General features: G+C 37.6%; 1 protein-coding gene across 1 annotated transcript in view; it reads left to right on the top strand.

Moving 5' to 3' along the window:
* LOC150085511 (protein argonaute-2-like) overlaps nt 1–19855 on the top strand; it is a 444788-nt gene that overhangs the window by 361219 nt on the left and 63714 nt on the right. Inside the window, exon 17 of the mRNA XM_090373305.1 lies at nt 9230–9466. Coding sequence (XP_090229431.1) covers nt 9230–9466 — 237 coding nt within the window. The remainder of the gene's footprint in view (nt 1–9229; nt 9467–19855) is intronic.

The raw sequence follows: 19855 nt of genomic DNA, 5'->3' as shown, positions 1-19855 counted from the left end.
GCATTTTAGCAAAACCTGCTTTTGCAAAAAATTCTTAATTGTTGTTTCCATCACATCTTGACTCCGTGCTTTTGCCACCTCTGATATGCACATCAAATTCATAACAGAATCTAGAAGTTGCTTGTTTCTATTCTCAGTATAATTTTTTTCAGTATGCGCTTTCGGTAGTGCATTTTCAAATTCTTGATGCTTTGGTCCATTGGCTGCAGTTTAGATGAGGTATTCAAAGGTAAGAAAAAAAGCTTCACACTTGTAAGTTTCGAAATTACTGAGTTGTCGACAATTAACACGATTTTTCTGTTTTCTTTCGTCATCTTTCTATCAAAATTTAAAATCCACTGTTCAGAAATTTCACTTGTCATCCAAGATGGAATAATTCAATTTGTACAAAAATATAGTCCCCTAAGCTAAGAGGCTGGATGAACAACACAACCCCACACTAATACTACACAAACATTCACTAACCTACATAAATCTGGCCTTTACAGAGTTTTGTATTCATCACACTGCCTGACATGGAGTTGGGGGAAACCCATGGAGCCACTTTACAATTAACACTATACACTATATTGTCATCCAAGATTTTTTGTTGTAGTCCAACGCTAACGACTTTACTACTTTGAAACATGGGGGTTCTTTACTTTTGCCTATTGCCCAAAAGCTTCAGTTTTTTCATTACCAGCCATATTTGCACCAACCAAAACTGTAATTCTCTCCTTACTATCTTTACCACCTAAACATTTTATCACCTTTAAAGGTCAGTGTTTTGTTCCACAAATATTTAAAAATAGAGAGATGTTTCATCAACGTTGAATGTCTTTGAGCTCGTAGTCCTCTATAATTTTTTTAAAAATTGTTTCCTTCCAATGGGTACAGCATTCTTCGATTACAACTCCACTTTCACCAGAAATAACTTTTCGAGTACGACATGGTGCTTTTTAAATCTGTCCAGCCAACCAGAACTAGCTTGGAATACTTAATGCCCCAGAAAAGATGTGTACTCCGTAGCCTTTTCTTTAATGAACCTGATATTGGCATGTTTTAGTCTTGAATCAACTTTCACCCACTTAAAAACCATTTCATCTACATCTTCATACAGGCATAATTTAGCACACTTCCGACTGGGTCCCATTTCCTCAAACAGTTTGAAAATCAAAACATGGTTTTTCAGAATGGTTGACACACCACTGGCAGGGATACCAAATTTTAAAGCAATTTCTTTTTTTTAATGCCCCAATCTACGCTATTAAGCATTTCCACTACACACAAGGACTTCCTCTTAGACCCTAAAACTTATTTATGGACCACTTGTACCTACCATCTAAATAAAGACAGGTGAAATTTGGTGAGAGTGTGGATCACTCATTTCTGCGAAACGACAGATGAAATTCCGGGATAAAGGAATATCACTTTCTCTTAATTCCCTAATAGGTTTCTAACAGTAGGAAACAGGCTAACCAGAGCCAATGTCCTCCTTGGGAATATGCCTTAATCTTTGCCAGTGACTGTTTCCAGCTGTTGAACAAACAGATAGCTGTTGACCACCTCAACTTCTTGGTCCAGTAGAGGCGGTTGAAAAAGTTTTTTGGGCACCACTAAATTGTGGAATGTTTTAGCTCTTAATCCTTAATCCTTTTAGATCTTAATTCATGCTTTCTACAGCATCAGCTCTATATCCTAAAGGCCAGAGATGGGAACAATGCATACCCAAGTGTCTCAAAATCAGTTCGTTATATGGAAACTATTTTCAATGTAATGACCAGGGGGAAATCAAAAATTCTCTATATGGAAGTTTTTTAAAGAGAGGTCTGAATGTATGTCTTTTCAATCTCAATAACATGTGTTGTGCAGCTCTCTTGTCATTTCAAAATGCTAATTTCAGCCTTTTTTGTTGAAATAATGATTTAATATTATATAATTTAAAAGACACGTTATGAAATGTAATACTGCTTAATCTGTCCCCAAATGAACTCATTTGGGTCCAGGCCTGCATGGTAAGGAGGTGAACAAAGTACAAACATGTCGCATATCTTTCTAATATTTTATCAAGTTTATATATTTTAGTGGTAGTTTCTGTTGTTTAATTAGGTTGTATAGTTCATCTTTCAGTATATTTTGATTATATGGTTCCCTATTTTTTTTTTTTTTTGCAACCTTTCTTGCAATACCACATTTTTACTGCAAGACATTGTAATCTTTTCTACCAAAACAATGTGATACTAAGTATAATCTGACTAATACACTTTTTTGGCCGATCATTTGGGATTAATTTTCCTTCTATATAATATTCAAAATTCAGCCAATTCATTTTGTTGTGATAATCTTCCATGTTCTGTTGAAATTTAAATATAAGTAAAGTATTAGGGAAAGAACTGTTATTCCCTCTGTCATTGAGCAGTAATTGGGCAAGACCCTTTATTTTCTGTAACTAAAACTTTCTCACTGTTTCTTTTGGGTTCCATCTTACATTTTGTTGCCGAGGTTTTGCAACTGTATGAGAGCTATGCAGCCATATTTTGTCCATATATATTATAGGCTGTCCTTCTCTAAAATGTTTTTTTTTTTTTTTTTTTTTAATATGAAATTTGCAATTTAACAATATCACACTTCTTTTAGAAGGATTCTATTTATTTTGCATTTCTTCCATTGAATCTTAAAATTTAATTATTCATCTTAAAGTTCATTCACTGCATTCAAGTCCTATAGCTTCATTTAGTTTTCTGAGAATTTTCTTTATCATTGTAAATTTATTTTTTAGAGCATAAAACTCATTGATGACTTGTTATTTTGCAATTTTTCCAAAATTGTCAATGACTTCTGAAATGATGATGGAAATGATTATTTAGTGATTTATTAAATACTTACTTTCTAATTTCTTCTTCTCCTTTATAATTCATAAACTGTTCACTCTGACACATCAGTTAATGTTGTTATTCTTTCGACTGATTTTGTCATTTGAGATAATTCAACCCCCCCTTCCCCCTATTTTCCTCACGTTTACAGTATTTGGCTACAGTAAACACTTTCTCTTGTGCAAAATTCTGTTTTTTAATGAAGACTAACTATTTGAAACAAAGTATTATTTAAAGTTCACTTTCACTGCTTACAAAATCTGAAGGGGGAAAGAACAGCCCTTTTACCACCTGTACCTTGTTTTGAATTGATCTAACAGTATAGCTGTGACTGTTGGTGACTACACATATATTCTGTCCTGCTAGGCATGCTGCTCCTTGTGGGCAGCATGTATCACCACAATTTATTTTACCAGCAATTTCCAAATCTTCCACTGCCATTTTGGACATTGATTACCTTATATCAAACTAAACCAGAAGGTTCATTCTGAATTGGTCATAGATTACTGACTTAGTCATAGGGATTTCTTTTGCAACGATCATGGAGAGTCTAAAACAAGAGAATTTTGTTATTTTATTCATTGAGGAAGTACTTTATTACTTCATGATTCACATAATTCCTATTGAAAAATGACATTCTTATAAATTCCAAAGTATCACAAATTCATCATCTGACAATGCATCATTTTCAAATTTGACGTTTCTTGTGGACAGGTTTCCAGTACTTGTTAGTATTACTAAAGGTAAAGAAATAGATGAAGCAGTAGAAAGTTTTGCAACAGCTGTTCTGTAAATTTCAGTGTGAGAACCTTCTTGTAACTATTAAAGAAAAAGAAAGAACTAATATACTATGGTTTGGGAAATTACAAGTGCACAAGGAAGCTTGAAATGTAACAAATTATTCAAAGTCATGCTTGATATTTTTATAAACACTTGTTATTATTATAAACAAAACTTTGATTCAACATTTCTGAATCAAAATGTCACAATGATTCTTTGTCTAACAGACAATCCAAACAAAAATTGACGGACAGAGAGAAATCCTGTGTAAGCTAATTTTGATAAGCTTACACAGGATTTCTTTCTAAAATAAGTCCAAAATTTTATATTAAAATTTGACAAAGGACTGGTAAACATTCCTATGTATTTTAATATAAAATGTGTATAATTGTCAATGAAATTTAATTTCTTGTGCAGTGTGGACTTTAAAAAAAAAAAACCCTGCTTTTTTCTGAAACGTCCCCTGAATTCCTTCTGCTTGTGCTATTACTCGCTCTCCAGCTTTTTGAAAGTCAGAAGTTGGCAAATCTGATAACAGATTCTGTTAGTGACTTGTTGGTAACTGGCGGTGAAAGGTTTCTCATCTTTGCAGTCCTTACTTGTAACAGTAAGCTAATCCAGTGAATATGTTTTAGATTGCTGAATATGTTTTTTCCTGGTACATCCATTTGTACCAGGGGGGAAAAAAAAAATCAAAAATTGTTTTTAATAAAATAATATTTTATTGCATCCTTGTTTGCATGTACTGTACCAATGTTCATCACTCAGACAGTAGTTGCATTTCCGTTACATAACAAAGAGAAATTTGATTCCACAAAGTCTCATTATGTAAGTACAGTCAATCCTCGTATAGCACGATAGTTGTGTTCCTAGAAAAAATCGTGCAATATAAACTACAGGCCCTATGGGAAAAATAGGGTTAGGTGCCGACCACCCAAGATTGAACACACAGTTGTAACCAAAACCTTACCAAAAACAATATTGTAATAAAATTATCGTAATAAAATACGTATTTTTATCATAATAAAATACTTACGTGTTTTATTACAACTATTACATAATAAAATATTGCTTATGCTTTTGCTTCCGTCGTAAGCAAACTTGCTTTTTGTTTGATTTTCTATCCAAACAGATGACAACTGTTCCATCTCTTCTAATTCTTTGTGTCTTAATCTAATGATTTCAATTACACTTTGGGTTGTTCCTGCTATGAAAGTTGTTTTTATTTTCTCTGCATTCTTTGTAATTCTCGGCATTGCCTCATTTAGGCCTGTAGCACGTGCAATATCACATGGTCTTTCATTTCGCTCAAATCGTTTCACAATTTCATATTCTTTCTCTATCGACAGAGGCAGACTGGCCATAAGCCTTACCGGGGAAACCCCAGTGGGCCGATGTGATTTTGGCCATAAACACTAGTATGAGGCCACTATAAATTTTCTTGGGTAAGAATTTTTGACCCACTCCGCCTCTGTTTATCAATATTGCTTTTCTTTTTCTCTCTGAATCTGTAGTGTCTTCACCAGGGTGGTTCCTTTTCACACCTTTTTAAGTATTTTACTCATTTTTAGGGAATAAAGCACAATTACAAAATGAGGAGGCACGCTTGATACACAAACAAAGCTGCGCACATGTAGCAACTGAATAAACAATACCGTAAAGGCAGAGACACACTATGAACACCTCACTGGCTCACATTTTACTAAAGCACATTTCTGGGGGTTACTACCATAAAACAATAAAAACAATTTCCAGTTGCATTCCTGCTAGTAGAATATGTTATAAACTTGGTAGTAAACTCGATTTAATTGCATTTGCGATAATACCGATAGCTGGAATTGTGTGAGGTTTTACGTTATTATGGTGAAATGTGTTTCCCTTCACTGATATAAAAAATATAAATACATTTTCAGAATCTTCACTTCATTCCTATCGTTCGGTTAGGGTGATTTCGCGTTCGACTGCCATTTCTTGTAAACGCAAAGGTGAATCGTGCATATTCGACGTAAGCGAATTCGATTTGTGTTATGTACGATATTGTTCCCCTATTTATAAATCGTGTCTAATCGAATTCATGTGGTGTAAACACGTGTTATACGAGGACTGACTGTATAAGGTTGTGTGTAGCTGCACCGGTTGCATATGCTTCCCAGCACTGACTGTGCTGGGACATAAGCAAAAGCACTTGATATTGCCATCATCACTTGATATAATGTTGTAATAAGTAAGGATAGGCATTTGTAATTATGTAACAGTAAAAATATATTAATGCTTGTTCAGTTGCATTTAATTTTCTGTTTTGAGTTCTTTTACTTCTCTTACGAAGTGGTTATTAAATCATTCTGAAAAATTCCAGATTTTTGTCGTTAAATTCTTTAGGAAAAAATATTGTGATCCCTAAATCTTTTTCATTCTGAATCAAATTGAGTATACTCCCTTTCCCTCACATCTGTAAATTACTCCTGGGTTTCTGCTTCTCAAATGCAGGGTATAGAAGCATTAATGTTTAGTTACCAGTTTTCCAACTATATTTGTAACTAGTCAAAATCCTTTTGAAACAACATAGCATGGTTCTGGTAATTAACCACTCTCAACCTTCATATTTTTAGCAAACTCTAAAACTGCTGAACTTCCTCATCACTGTCATTAAGAAAGATTAAAAAGAAGTCAGGATAAGATGATCCTTGAGTGACTCCACTATGAAGAATGCTCATTTAGTATTTGTATTAATATTAGCCATGTAGTAAAGGAAGCTAGAAGCTTTATTAGATTCCCTTTCAGGCACCTAGTTTAAATTGGGGGGGGGGGGGGGCATTTGAAAATTTTGTGGCCTAAATATGAAGGGTTTATTTAAGGAGTCTGGTATCATGTTACTTTTCAGTATATTCCCTTTTAGAGTCAATACACTTTTTCTGCTGACACTGCTATGCGTTGATTTCAACTGCAAGTGCAACTGGAATCACCTCTCAACTAATCAACTGGAATCATCTACCTACCATGCAGTGCAGCCATGGCAATGACAGACTTGTGAGCAGGCACTTTGTCCTGGTGAACGAGACTCCTTTGCTGGGTTTTTATCAGCATTTGTCTTTGATGTTTTCACACGAATGCCTCACAAGGTCTGCATAATATGCCCCTGTGACTGTCTCAACTTGCTAATCCACTAGCAAAAAACTGATGCTGCTACCTTACCAACAGAAAGAATTGACATGGCCTTCTTTGGAGGGGAGAAGAGTTTGTTTACAGTTTGGATTGCCCCTTTGTCTCTGGCTGAAAGTGATGAATCCACATCTCATCCATGGTCACAAACCTTGCTAGGAAATTTACTGGATCTGCTTGAAAATGATGCACATGATCATTTGACAACTTTGAAACCGATCATTGGGCCCCCTTTTTCATAGTGAGAACCTCTGCTACTATGTGGTACACAAGTTCAGATGAGATACTCAAGATGCTGGCAATGTAATAAATGTTACAGGTCTTGTACAGCATTGGTCGTCTTCCCGCCTTTCCCCCCCCCCTCGTTTAAATTCTGCCATCCACTTCTTATAAAATGTGATCTGCTCACATTTTATAAGAAGTGGATGACACTTCCTTGTCCATGGAATAGGAAAGGTCATCCTCGTCGATGTTTTAATCATATCCTCACAAATTGCCTTTGATATTAATGCCTTTTTTTCACTAATATTGGATGATAGATGAATTCTGTATAATCCAGGAAAGTTTTAATAATAAATGACATGAAACGTTCAGGGTTAAATGGGCCCCATTCACCAGCAAATTCTAACAGGATAAAGACGTTAGAGACAAAATTTAACATATACAGTTGTCCACGCAATGATATGTGCATGGACACGTGATTAAACATTCAACTACTATATTCCTGCTCATTGTTGTTGCACGGACGTGCGTGTGTCATCAGTATTGGATGACTGAACTGTGACTGATTTTGTTTATCTTTCCTCATTCACACAATGTGTGAATGAGGAAAGATAAACAGAAATTTTTAACACTGTATCACAACCCTTTCGTTCTCAGGCCACAAACTTTTCAATTGCTCCTCTTTGGAATACTCTGCCCAGTATTGGAGATTACACATAAAGAAAGACATCAAGCCTCTTGAAAAGGTTCAAAGATGAGCAATATACCTGTAAGATTGATCAAGTCTTTCCCCATATGGGTATCCTTCAGCTAATCCCACGGGCAGATAGTCTAATTTTTGGACCTTTTCAATAAGTTTGTCTTTCTTTGCATGTGGTCTCCGTAACTAGACAAAGTATTCCAAATACAGTCTTATATGGTAGAATTATAACTTGTGCTACCTTCTGTAACTCATCTCTCCCAGTGTCTAAGTTATTTCCCTGGTTGAGTGTAAACCTTTCATTTTGAAGCATTAAAACATAGTTGCCATTTATCAAAAAATCCTGGATCAGTCCTGTTTAATGCTGTTCATTAACTGCCCTCCCGTTCTCTACATCACCTGCAAATTTTGATGTCATGCCTCGTTCCCTTTGTTAGTGTCGTTTTAAGAAAATCAGAAACAGAAGTGGCCCTTTTCTGCCTTTTAATTTTTTGACCAAATTTTGTTATCCAGTCCATTAAATCTGAAATCTTTCATGCTTTGCTGTTTGCTTTCCAATCCATTCTAAGATGATTGGAGTTGAAACACTCCTAATTTAGATTCTATCATATTGGCACAGAGTATTACCATTATATGTTGTTATGTGCAATTTTCTGTGTCCTGGTTGCTGTAGAAGGAATAGTGGAAACTGATTTGCTGGTGATTTTCAGTAAACCATAAAAGTGTGGAAGAAATGAGAAGGTTGATATTATCTATTCATTTTTTTCATACAACCTTTGTTCATTATGGGAATGATAGAAATTGTGGTCCCTAATTATTAATTGACAGTATGCAAGCAAACACTTCATTATGGGGTGCCTCCTTAGCCAGGTGGGCAGGAGCAGCAGTGCGTAGCACACGATCTTGGTTAGACCAGGGTTCAAGGCCGTGACCACCAAATACGGAGGGTGTGGAAAGGTCAGGGAATGACCACCGCATATCCCAGGAGCAATATATGGCCTTAGTTGCTAATGCTCCTAAAAACCAAATAACAAACAAAAACTTTATTATGGATTTTACATTTTCTAAAATTAAATAAAAAAGTACACATTTTCTGTGTTCCAAAATGTGTAAACTTCTTTTATTTTAGAAAATATAAAATCTAGAAATTTTATCTGCTTTGATTTTTCTTTGAAATGGTTAGACTGTTACTGAGTTTTCAGAATCATTTCACAAAAGATTAAGAGCTTGCTGTTGTCATTAGGCCTGTGTGTTCTAGAGCATGTTGCTGATCTTCAGTAATGATAGCTTAAGTGAATATCTACAGATATAAGTTGCTCTGCAGGCTATAGTGTTAAAAATTTTGGAAAATGAATAATATTTATGATTATACAGCATTGGCTAAATTAAGTTCAGATATAAAACAACAATATTAAACAATTAATATAAATGTTTTTGAATAGATCTATCATTAACACTGTTTTTGTTGCCTTTTAAAGTCATAAATGTTTCAAATTACTGGTGTATCTTTTGTTAGGTTCTAGCACATGAGCTTCTGGCTGTTCGTGAAGCTTGCATGAAGCTTGAAACTGACTATAAGCCTGGAATCACCTTTATTGTTGTACAGAAGCGTCATCATACCAGATTATTTTGTGCTGACAAAAAGGAACAAATTGGCAAGAGTGGTAATATTCCTGCAGGAACAACAGTTGATGTTGGTATTACACATCCAACAGAATTTGATTTTTATCTGTGTAGTCATGCAGGAATACAGGTAATTTAAAAAAATATATATATATATATATATATCCAATAATTCAAAATAAAACAAAACAAAATTGAACATAATCATTTATTTTGAATTACAGGTGACCCCCCGCTTAACGCTGATCATTCGTTCCGGAAAAACAGAGCGCTAAGTGAATCCACGCTAAGCGAGCGCCGCTTTCCCATAAGGTAACATATGTATTTGTGAGCTGCGGTCGGTGCCATAGGATATTTCCTAATCAATAATAAACGGTAATGAAAAGATGCACAAATGTCGGTCAAAATATTTAATATTCAAATATTTGCACATATAAAATATTTTGCATTACATACGTATAATTATGTGGTAACTACTTGCGTATCAAAAGTAAACTTAAAATTCCAATTAAAATAATGAATTTAATTGATTTAATTTAATGGATGAATTTAATCATGAAAAATGTGTGGATTTTGTGTTGAACTTTGGCCCTCTTCCAAATAAACTAAAAGGGGCATTAATTTTAAATCCCACGCAGCATTACCACCCACCAATAAAGTCAACCGATCCTTCGCCTCTTTGAAACCTGGCATGTTTTTTTCTTCTTTCAATATGAAACTTCTTTTAGGCATTCGTTTCCACAAAAGTCCTGCTTCATCTATGTTATAAACTTGTTGAGAAGTATAACACACAATACTCCTCTTCAATAATTTTAACAAGTTCTTTTTTGAAAGTTTCGGCTCCTTAATCTGCACTAGCGGCTTCTCCTGGGATTTTAAATCTATTCTACCAGTTTTAAATGGTTCCACTTTTATTTTTTTAGGCGAGTTTTCTTCAGATCATCATATTGGCTAATCTCTTTCTCTCTCTCTCTCTCTTTTTTTTTTTTTTTTTAATATTTAACTTAACTGAATTCTGCATTGGAATATTATCTTCAATAAAATTAGTCTTTCCATTTCAATCCTAATAGCCGGCCTAGCCCTAGTTGCTTGCAGTGGAACAGCTATCTTTCCCGCTGCTAAAATTAATTATTTATTTTTTTATAATTGTTCTTACAGTTAAATTTGCGAGTCCTAAATTATGGCACACATCCGCTTGTCGTTGACTGGAATCGATTCGCTTCAAAACGTCTAATTTAATTTCCAAATTCACTCTTTTTCTTACATTTATAGTCTTCATACTGCGCCCAGACGTTGTTGCATTTTCATTCCTGTCGGTCATTATTAGCTCTTCAAAAATGTAACTCCATTGGTTACGATACAATGTTCAAGTAAACTGTCCGTTACGCACGATGTCTAATACTGTACTGAGTGATGACTAGACTTCGGATAAATGCATATAACTCAAATATTACAAGCAATATACTTGATCATTTTTTTAAAATGTTGATCTCGGAACTACGTAACAAGTGACTGTACTGCAATTAAATTAGCGTGCGAGAAAATTTCACTGAGCGTGGGAAAATTGCTCAAGTTGGCGTGGAAACGTTTTAATGCTGTTTTGCTATTCATTTTCAAGCTATCGACTCCATCAAATGAAACGATTTCGTTAAATATGTCAAAAATCTAATCTGTAAAAGAGCGTTATAGTGATCTGTGACAGTGTTATAGTCAGATACGGGTTATAATATAAGAACAGCGTTATAGCGAATCAGCGTAAAGCGAACCACGTTATAACAGGGGCCTGCTGTATTGGATATATCTGTGCTTCATGTGGAGGATGTGCATTTTGCTGCCTCTAATGATAGCTTAATATTTATTTATTTTCTTATTTTATGTAAACTTTTAAGCCATTATTTAACTATAATTATATATAGGGTGATTCACTACCAGTGCAACAAACTTGCAGGAGGTGTAGGGGGCACAAGGACGAATCGGAATCACATATCATTGCAGGGTCCGAAATGCCTTCGTCATGCGGTAGGGGACATTTGAACAGGAGGTCGCGTGAACAGCGATCCCACTGGAAGTCATCATTTGCGAACCGGTTCCCGAGGCAGTAGGATGGACGAGTATTCAAACGTTGAACTGGCCAACATGCACCTCGTGTATGGAGCTGCGGACTGTAACAGGCACGCTGCTCTGCGCTTGTACCAGGAACATTTCCCGCACAGGCGTGCTCCTCATCATACAGTTTTCGAAGGTTACGTGAGACTGGTTGTTTCACAAGAGGTACCATGAACCGAGAGCGAACGACGAGGACGCCAGACAATGAGGAGAATGTCCTACTTCTTGCAGAAGCCAATCCGAGTACGAGTACTTGAGCGATCGGCCAACGATTGGGTATTTCCCTCCACTGTATGGAGGATACTGTCAACAAACCAAATGAGTTTATACCATCCGCAGCGCGTCCAATCATTGGAGCCTACGGATTATCCACTCCGGAGGACTTTGCTACTTGGTTTCTTCAACAGAGTGCGGCAGACAGCGCATTTGCTGCGTCCGTATTTTTCACGGATGAGGCAAGTTTCACAAGAGAGGGAACCTTCAATCAACATAACGCCCATTTGTGGGCTTTGGAGAACTCCCATGGTACTCGAACACGTGCAACTCACCGCCGTTTCTCTGTCAATGTTTTGGCCGGCATTGTTGGAGACCACCTCATTGGACTGTACCTTCTGTCCCCTTGTCTGGACAGTAGGACGGTAGTAGGGCAACTCGACCTCCCATTCAATGTCCTCTACCACATGACGAAGGCATTTCGGACCCTGCAATGCTATGTGATTCCGATTCGTCTTTGTGTCCCCTATACCTCCTGCAAGTTTGTCGCACTGGTAGTGAATCACCCTGTGTGTGTGTGTGTGTGTGTGTGTGTGTGTGTGTGTGTGTGTGTGTGTGTGTGTGTGTGTGTGTGTGTGTGTGTGTGTGTGTGTGTGTGTGTTTAAATCCTTAATTTTTTGTTTATTTGCATGATAGAAAATGTAAGTTTGATTTTATTGTGAAAATATACTTTTGTAACATTAGCATTAGTAGTGGCATATGATGCAAGAGAACAAGCTTGTACGGCATCATCCAAAAAATAAATAAATAAATTTCCCATTTCACATATTCAGTCACTCCAAAACTTTGTCCACTTCTTCCTTGAATCTATATAAACTATCATCTTCCAAAACGACAGATGGAAGTTTGTTCCAGCAATCAACCACTCGCTGGCTCAGCAGTGAGCTTGCTCAAACCATTCAAAGCCTTATACACCGCAATCAGATCACCTTGCAGGTGCCTAGTCTCCAAACGTTGCAATTTGCAGGACTTAAGCCTTTCTTGGTAAGAGCATCCTTTTGTTCCTCTTGCCCTTCTCTGTACTCAGGGTGTGGCCAGACCACTGCCTTATAGAGAGGGTTATTCCTGCTAGTAAAGTTCCTGTATATCATTGACAAAACCCCATCAGCTGCTCTGGCAGTATGTCTGCACTGCTCTGAAAACTTCATAGCTAATTGCACAATTATTCTTGCTTAGGGAATGCAGAAATTTAATACTAGTAGGATAGTTAAAAATGAATGCTTACTTTCAGTATATAGACAAAGTATTCCTGACTTGGTCCTTTGACCAAGTCAGCAATACTGTTGCTGACTGCTCAGATGCATTGTTAGTGTTTAGTACTACAATGAAAATTATTAATTTATCATTAAGTTAATACATGTTATAAATAGTCATCTTTTGCATTTGCAGGAATAGCATTGATGTAACAACCATGCAACATAATAATGGCTATGCAAATAGTTAGACAAGTAGCATGGAGAATATATGTGAACGTTGAAACAGGCAAGTCTGTGCATGAAATTTCCAATGAAATCTGCCAGTCTTTTCAAGAGGTTTGCTTACATACTCCTGATTGAATTGTGCAAGGTGACAGACTGGCTCAAAGGAATTGCATGTTTTGCATGAGCTACAGCTTATACCATTTTTATATAAATGCAAAGAAGAGAAGGACAAGCCAAATCAGACCTTATGTAATGGATGTGGGATAGTATTAGATACCCCAGCTGAAGTTGCTGATGAAGTCAACAGTTACTTTGCATTGATATTTACAGGAAGAAAAGCCCTTTATGTCTAAGAGAAATGATGGGAGTGAAGTCAAATAATATCTAATTAATGATATTGAGATTTCACATGATTACTTAATGAAAAACTTTTGAGCCAACAAGCCAGTAAGGCTCCTGAGGTTGATGGCACATATCCTATAACGTTAAGGGAGGCAGCAAGTGAGTGCATTGAACCATTGAGGCTAATTATGAGAGCATCACTGGATTCGGGCATAATTCCGTTGGATTGGAAAATTGCCAATGTATCTCCCATACATAGGGGCAGTTCTAAGAGTGAAGGGGGAAATTTCCAACCGGTTAAGTCTAACTTCAGTAGTAGGGAAAATTATGGAGATTATGTATGCTCAAGGGTGGAATTCAAGATCACTTAAATAGAAATGGAATTCTGAATTATACTCAGCATGATTTTGTGAAGGGAAAATCATGTTTAACTAATCTGGTTAGCTATTTTGACAGGATCACTCAAGAATTGGACTTAGAGAATAATTTCGGCATTGTTTATTTGGATTTCAGCAAAGCATTTAATTCAATTCCACATGAACGGTTATTTTATAAGCTGTTGCAGATTGGAATCACAAGGAAAATTCATAGCAGGGTGGTTTCAGGGCAGGAGGGAGACAAAGACCAATAGATTGACAGTAGCCACTGGCAGAGGTGAAAGAGATTCTTGCACTGCTTCTATTAGAATGAGCAGAAGCCTGAAAAACAAGATGCATGGTATTTCAGAGACTGCTGGGAGCCATTGCGGTACAAGTAAACACATGGGTTGTGTTAGGGTAGCTAAGAATAGAAACAGGTGCAGGTATACTTGCGTGTACACCAATGCTAGGAGTTTAGTAAATAAATTTGATGAATTTGAGGTATTGCTCAAAACATCAAAGGCAGATATTGTTGGATTATCAGAGACGTGGTGTCACACAGATATAAGGGATGCAGAAATGCAATTTGGGGAGTACAACGTCTACAGAAAGAATAGACAGGATAGGAAGGGGGGAGGGATTATGCTATTAGTTAAAAAACACATAAAAACCAAGGAAGTGAAGCCAGTCGACATCGCTGGACAGTGCAGTGTTGAGTCAGTTTGGTGTGACATAAGCATTGGGAGATCAAAATTGAGAGTAGGAGTGTGCTATAGGCCTAATGACTCTGATGAGTATAATAAGGAACTGTACAGGGAAATAGAGTGGGCCAGTAAATCAGAGAGTCTTATAATGGGAGATTTTAATTTCCCAGATATTGACTGGAATTTGGGGGCTGGTTACTCACACACTAGCAGGGCTTTTGTGGATTTATTGGATGATTGTTTTCTACATCAGCATGTTCGGGAGGCAACTAGAGGGAGTAATACTCTTGATTTGATTATCAGCAGTGATTCTTCATGCATTAAGAATCTGCAGATAAATGAACCACTAGGTGGCAGTGATCACAGTGTGCTGAAGTGGGATTTACTGAAAGAGGTAACTACCATTAGGGGTAAAGGGAAGGGTTATTGCTTCCGTAAAGGCGACTACGATGGACTGAGACAGTATTTAAATTCTATACAGTGGGACCAACTGATGATGTTACCAACAGCAAATTCAAAATGGGAAGCATTCAAAGAACTTATCTTGGAAGCTACTAGGCTTTACATACCAACTAAGAAATATTGTTCAAGGCTTAGGCCAAAATGGATGTCAGATGAACTAATGAGGCATATGGCAGAGAAGAAAAATGCATGGGATACTTACAAATTAACACATGACACAGAAGCCTATGATAGATACAAGTTGATATGCAACCAAGTTACAAAGGAGGTTAGGCAGGCGAAGGCAGATTACGAGAAATCCTTGGCAAGGGATGCAAAGAAAAACAGCAAAGAGTTCTTTACTTATGTAAACTCTAGAAGGAAGGGGATGAATCAGATTGGTCCACTTGATATTGATGGGTCAACTGTTGATGATCCTGCTCAGGTAGCTAACAAACTAAATGAATATTTTGCATCGACATTCACACATGAGGAGTTATTCAGCAAGGGGAATGCCAGAGGTGTATTCAACTCTAGCAGTAAGCTACAGAATCTTGAAATAACTGAGAGTAAAGTGGAGGAGAAACTGTTGAAGATAAACACAAGAAAGGCACCCGGGGTGGATGGGATCTATCCAGTTATATTAAAGGAGGCAGCAAAAGAAGTAAGAAAACCCTTAGCCATAATTATGAGAGCTTCCTTGGACTCAGGGGAGGTACCCATAGACTGGAAATGTGCAAATGTGACCCCAATTCACAAAGGAGGATCAAAGGCTGACACAAGTAATTATAGACCTGTGAGCTTAACTTCTGTTCCAGGAAAATTAATGGAGGCACTGGTTAAAGAAGCACTGCAGGATCATTTAGACAAGACTTCAGTTATAGCTCAGACACAGCATGGCTTTGTTAAGGGGAAGTCTTGCATGACCAATTTGATTGGATACTATGATGCAGTCACAAAAGAACTGGATGCAGGGAATAGCTTTGATATTATATACTTGGATCTTAGAAAGGCTTTTGATACTGTTGCACATGGAAGACTGCTACACAAATTGGAGCAGTGTGACATTGGAGGCAAATTGCTGCTATGGATAAAGGGGTGGTTGAGGGGGAGAAGACAAAGAGTGGTAATCAATGGACACTGCTCATCGTGGACTAATGTTATTAGTGGAGTCCCTCAGGGCTCAGTGTTGGGTCCATTATTGTTTTCTGTATTTATAAATGATATTGATGATGGTATATCAAGCTTAATGTCCAAGTTTGCAGATGATACAAAGGTTGGCAGGGTTGTCAAGGACACTACTGACACTATGCTGCTGCAACAGGATCTGGAAAGGTTGAGCAGATGGGCTGAGAGGTGGCAAATGAAGTTTAACATTGACAAATGTAAAGTACTACATATGGGAAAAAGCAACCCCAGAGCAACGTATCAACTCTGTGGTACTACACTGACAGTGGTAGAGAATGAAAGGGACTTGGGGGTGATTGTGCAGGCAGATATGAAGTTCTCTGAGCAGTGCAGACGGGCTGCAAGAGTAGCTCATGGAGTATTGTCAATGATATACAGGAATTTTTCCAGCAGGGATAAGGAGGTGATTATTCCATTGTATAAGGCAATGGTCAGGCCACACCTAGAGTACTGTATACAGGTCTGGAGGCCTCATTTCAAGAAGGATGTAGAGCTGCTGGAACGAGTACAGAGAAGGGCAACAAGATTAGTGAATGGAACAAAGGGGTGCTCTTACGAAGAAAGGCTTAAGTTTTGCAAATTATAGTGTCTGGAGACTAGGCACCAGCGAGGTGATCTGATAGAGGTGTATAAAGCCTTGAATGGTTTAAGCATGCTCAATGCTGATGGGATTCTTCCTCTAGCTCAGAAAAATCAGCTGAGAGGGCATAAATTCAAATTGAGGAAAGACAGATGTAGGATAGACGTGCGGAAATTTGCCTTTAGCCAGCGGGTGGTTGGTTGGTGGAACAGACTGCCATCTCTTGTGGCGGAGGTTGATAGCCTAAATAAGTTTAAGGCTCAGCTGGACAGGTATTTTGAACGAACAGAGGGGTGAAGTGGAAGTGGGTTTTTTTTTTTTTTTTTGGCTGATGCTGCATAAGCTTGCTTTCTTGCATCAAATGCCTCTACTAATGCTAATGCTAATAAGTGGTTATTCCTCAGATTGGGTTGATGTAAGAAGTGGGGTTCCCCAAGGATCAGTATTAGGGTCATTGTTGTTTTTGATTTTCATAAATGACATCAATGAAGCAATAGAGGGTGTGATGTCTAAATTTGCAGATGATGTCAAGGTTGGTTAGAGTAGTTAATGATTGCTGCCAAGCATAGCTATCTTCAGAATCATGTAGATAGACTTTAGAGATGGTCAGAAAAATGGTAGCTACGTTTAATCCAGCAAAGTGTAAGATATTGCACCTGCTGTACAGTAACCTCAAAATAACTCGTACACTTGGCTGAGTCAAACTAAAGCTGGTAGTGGAGGAAAGGGACTTGTATGATATATGATATTATGATACGGTCAGATATTAAGTTCCTCGGGCATTGTAGACTGGTTACAAGGAGGGCCCATGGTGTCCTATCAATGATTTATCGAGCAATCACTTGTAGAGATAAGTACGTTATAATCCCATTATATAAGGCTATTGTTAGACCACATTTGGAATACTGTGTCCAAGTATGGAGACCGCACCTAAAGAAAGATGTGCTTCTTGAAAGCGCCTAAAGACGGGTAACTCGCAAGTTACAAGGGGAAGTTTTATTTTAGCCAGCAAGTTATAAATTACTGGAATAAGTTATTGTTTTTGTTCTTATTTTATTTTAAGCCCTAGGCTTCTTTGCACTATATAGCCATTACTAATACATCAAGGTTGTATACTTCCTTCCAAATACAATGGCTTTGATTCATTCAATGGATCAAGGAGTTATCCGAGCATTCAAAGTGTATTACATACGGACAACATTTTCTGAGGCTGTAAATGCAACAGAGAAGGGGATGATGGATCTGCAGAAATTTTGGAAGACATTTAACATCTTTGATGGAATACGCAGCATTTCAAGAGCCTGGAATAATGTGACAATAACTTGTATGAGCGGAGTTTGGAAAAAGCTTCTAAAACATTCCAAGCTTAACAACAAAGGCTTCATCAAAGATGAGCTGGCGTCTTATGTTACCAGAGAAATTGTAAACTTAGCCAGGAGTTGCAGCTGATCCTGGAGGACAAAGATGTAGACTATCTTGTGGATGAACGAGGTGAAGATTTAACAGCAGAAGACCTGTCCCAGTTGAACATGCAAAGAGTTGAGGAGCAAGGGAGAACTGAATCCGTTGAGGAATCGGGAAGGTCTCTCTCTGTTTGAATGGATGAAAACAGTGAATGTTTTTTGAAAATTGAAAGGAAAGTTCAAGGTTGATTATCAGCTTACCGCAAAATTTATGAAAAGAAAAAAGCATTCGAAACAGCTGAAAATTGAAAAGTTCGTATCACGTACTACTTCCCTCGTCTCTACTTGGTTTACAACACACACTGTGATTAATGTGTCTTATTAATACTTCAGGGTTCATTTTAAGTTACCTTCAATTCATCACTTGAAGTGTACAGGCTTTATTCATTGAGTGCTTTGGATTCCCTTATAGCCCTTATAAAGTCTACATGGCATACGATATACATATCAGTTTTTATAGTACAATAACATGCAATTTTTCTTCCTCCTATGGCTACTTCACTGCTGTCCCCAGATAAACTTTTTATGGAATCGTTGTTATGGAATATTGAAATCGACTTAAGTAAGAAGTCCTGGAACACATCTCTTGTGTATGTCAGGGAGAGACTACTTTTGGAGCAAAAATCACAGAAGCCATGAATGCATACCGCTAAGAAAATATTGCAGAAGAAGGATGCCAAAATGGATGACTATGGAGCTGGCTGGTCAAACAGATAAAAAATTGCACAGGACAGTTATAGAGCAGTGGAAAGTACAGTAGTCTACAACAGGTGCAAGTTGATCTGTAATAAGTACCACAAATAAGGTCAGAGAGGCAAATGTTGCATATGAGAAGGCATTGGCTAAGAGAGCAAAGAATGGGGACAAGGAATTTTTCATGTATGTGAATACAAGAAGAAAGCACCTCCGTAGCCAGGTGGCAAGGAGCAACAGTGTGTAGCACACGCTTCTTGATTAAACCGGGGTTCGAGCCCGTCACCACCAAATACGTAGGATTCGGAAAGGTCAGGGATTGACAACCGCATATCCCGGAGCAATATGACCTTAGTTGCTAATGCTCCTAAAACCAAAAACAACAACAAGAAGAAGAAAAAAGGTAAATCAATTGGACCCTTGTGCACTGGGCATGGGAAAGTCTTTCAAATACTGTGTTCAAATATGAACACAGTATTCGAAACGACATCTGATAAAAGATGTCAAGCTTCTTGAAAGGGTCCAGTGGTGAGATCAGCAGAAGGATGACTGCATGAGGAAAGACTTCGATTCTGTTGGCAACTGGGCACCTTGGAGTGACCTGATCGAGGTTTATAAGGCTGTTGAGAGGGATTAATAAAATGAATAAAGGTAATTCTCATTTTTCTGAATAATTAAAGGGAATAAATGGCAGTTTGGGTGGAACAAAGAGTGACCTAGCATGAGGGAAAGAGAGAGTTAATGGGAATGAGTGGAAGAGCAAACGTGGTTGGCCGAGGGAATACGAGTTGGGAATAACTTACATTACTTTATATATATACTAACAAACATTTACTAACAACACAAGCACTGCATTCTCCCCTGACCCGCAGGGGACTTGCGGCTGGGCCTGCAACACGACTGAGGAATTGCAGTGGGTTGGGGGTGCCCCGGGGAGTGCAGTACAGGG

Source organism: Mastigoproctus giganteus, chromosome 5 (assembly GCF_048544385.1).
Source record: "Mastigoproctus giganteus isolate SK-2022 chromosome 5, ASM4854438v1, whole genome shotgun sequence".
NCBI lineage: Eukaryota > Metazoa > Arthropoda > Arachnida > Uropygi > Thelyphonidae > Mastigoproctus > Mastigoproctus giganteus.
This window is presented reverse-complemented; position numbering and strand designations above follow the sequence as displayed.